Genomic DNA, 2,830 nt, shown 5'->3' with positions numbered 1-2,830 from the left:
ATGTTGTCCCTCAGCAAAGGAGACCATGGCTTCATGGCTTCAACTGCAGGATGGCGCATGTAGAGATGTCTTTTGGACCATTTCCATCAGCTGAGTTGGTGAGTGAAGCCTGCCCAAGACCTCTAGCATAGACTTCCAATGCTTTGCATGTTTAAGGAGAGCTGGGTTTAAGGGGTTTCCTCTGCTCTTTAGACACATGAGATTTCTGGTATGTATTGCTAAGGAGGAAGAAAGGAGAGAAAGGGATCCTTCAGATGGTGGTTCAGCTCCACCTGTCTTAGACATTCACCTAAGAATGAGATCATTTCTGCCCTAGAGAACTGATCAAGAATCCTCCCTTGTCTGCAGGGAGGGCATAGATTATACCCAGCAATTCAGCTGGTTTCTCAGCAGAACTGCCTTGGTGGGGATTCAACTAAGAGGATTTTGCCTTCAACCACTGAGGCATGGATATGTCTGCCCAAGTTGAGATGTCCGACTTATTCATCTAAGCTGCTTGCTAGACTCCTGCCTTAGTCCTCAGAGACAACCTGGCACTTCTAGAGGGCTTTTAGCCATGCATATAAGACAAGATAAGCCATGTCTCCCTCGTGCCTTTTCTCTGTCCATGGAGAAAGAAGGGTGTAAGCTGAGGAGGTGAGATAGGAGTATTTCGCTGTAGATCTTTCAGCTTCATCAGCAGAAGTCCTTCCCCTGACTCTGAGATGGCAAAATTACAGAGGTGAATCCTACCCCTAGTAGCTATTCTGAGAAGCAGACATCAGTGGAGGAAATGGAGGTATTTGAAAACTTCCTGTGCTGAGACTTGGAAGAAAGCACCTACACAAGACCATGAGTCCTTGAGTAATGACTGTCATACTAGCCTGCTGCCCTGTGTCACTGCCATCTCAGTCCAAAATTTCTTGTGATAAACTGACCTAGAAGACGTGAGAAACTCTCTTCCAGTACCACATTGTCATGACAGTTTTCTCATCCCTCAGTCTCACTGGCTGAAATCACAACTCAGTATTGCCTGCCTTGAAGAGTGCAGGTAATGTTATTCCCTTCCTCTACAACAGCCTTTCACGTAGCTGGAGACCCTCATCCTGCCATCGAGTTTCCTAAATGGGATTTTCATCTCAGGGAAGCAATTGCATTCACCATGTCCTAAAGGAGATGCCTGCGATTGATCTGATAAATAATTCTCCACTTTCATTTGATGGTGTAGGCCTGACCTTCAGGGTCAGTTCTAGTTGTTCAAATGTGTTTCTGCAGCAAAGGATTTCCCTGACAATTTTAACCTAGGGTAGAAGCCATTTTCCCATGCTCTGCACCAACTACTGTTGCAGGGATGGTGGTTTTGTTTCACTACTAGTGCATCTAGTAGTATCTGAAGTAGCATCTGAAGGACCAGCACAGGCATGCAAGCTCACAGAAACATTCCTCTCTTTGCAGATGAACCTCCACACTTGGGAGGACATGGCAAATGGGACAGGTGTGGAAGAATTCATCCTTCTTGCCTTCCCAGGCACGTGGCATTCTCGAGTCTCCCTTGTGGTGGTATTTGCACTGACGTACTCCCTGACAGTAATAGGCAATGCATGCATCATAGCTCTGGTGTGGATGAACAGCAACCTACAGACCCCAATGTACTTCTTCCTCTGTAATCTCTCCTTTCTAGAGATCTGGTACACTACGGGCATTGTTCCCAAAGCCATAGGAGTCATGCTGGGGACTAGCCAGACCATCTCCTTCAGAGTCTGCATCCTCCAGTTGTTTTTTCTTCTCTCCCTAGGCTCCACTGAGTGTTTTCTCCTGTCTGTCATGGCCTATGACCGCTACTTAGCCATATGCTACCCCTTGAGATACAGTTCCCTCATGAACAGTGGCCTCTCTGCTCGGCTAGCACTCAGCTCCTGGCTGGGAGGCTTTCTGGCCGTCTCGTTGCTGGCCTTTCTGACATCCAGGCTGACGTTCTGTGGGCCAGATGTCATCAATCATTTCCTCTGCGATATAGATTCCTGCCTTGCCCTCTCCTGCAGTGACACATGGCCCGTGGAGCTGGCAACCTTCCTTGTCTCCCTAATTGTTGTGGTGGCCTCCTGTGTGGTCACCCTGGTCTCCTACATATACATCATCTCTTCCATCCTGAGGATCCAGTCAGTCCATGGCCGAAAAAAGGCCTTTTCCACTTGCTCTGCCCATCTCAGTGTTGTCACAATCTGGTATGGCTCTACCATGTTCCTGTATGTCAAACCATCAGCCCAGAACTCCCTGGATCTAAACAAACTCGTGAATACCTTTAACACTGTTGTAACTCCTTTGTTGAACCCCTTCATTTACACACTCAGGAACAAAGAAGTGAGGCAAGCTATGGGGTGGGCTTTCCAGAAAAAGTGAAGTGCACCTGGGCATCACAGGTAGTGAGAAGCCACCAATTCCCCAGTGAGCTGATCTCACTCACCTTACAGCCATCTTAGGATGGGCTGAGCCTCACTTCTTATGCTCCCACCTCCCTCTGTTCATCCCTGAGTTAATTCAAAATGCCTCTGTACTGTTTTTTTCTGGGATAGAGTTAATTTTTGTCATAGCAGCTGGTATAGAGCTATGTTTGGATTTGTGCTGAAAACAGTGTTGATAATACAGAGATGTTTTTGTTACTGCTAAGCAGCGCTTAAACAGTCAAGGCCTTTTCTGTCTCTCACAGTGCTCCACCAGGGAGTAGCCTGGGTGTGCACAAGAAGTTGGGAGGGGACACAGTTGGTACAGCTCACCCCAACTGACCAAAGGGATATTCCATACCATATGGTGTCATTATCAGCATATAAAGCTGGGGGAAGAAGAATGAAGC

General features: G+C 47.3%; 1 protein-coding gene across 1 annotated transcript; it reads left to right on the top strand.

Moving 5' to 3' along the window:
- LOC138686043 (olfactory receptor 6F1-like) lies at positions 1–2,830 on the top strand. The gene is given in 3 exon segments (XM_069786853.1): positions 1–45; positions 48–98; positions 1,435–2,830. Coding segments are annotated over 3 exon segments (1,041 nt in total). The 3' UTR covers positions 2,380–2,830.

This window comes from Haliaeetus albicilla, chromosome 7, assembly GCF_947461875.1.
Source record: "Haliaeetus albicilla chromosome 7, bHalAlb1.1, whole genome shotgun sequence".
Lineage (NCBI taxonomy): Eukaryota > Metazoa > Chordata > Aves > Accipitriformes > Accipitridae > Haliaeetus > Haliaeetus albicilla.
The sequence above is the reverse complement of the archived record's forward strand: the minus strand, read 5'-3'. Positions and strand labels throughout refer to the sequence as shown.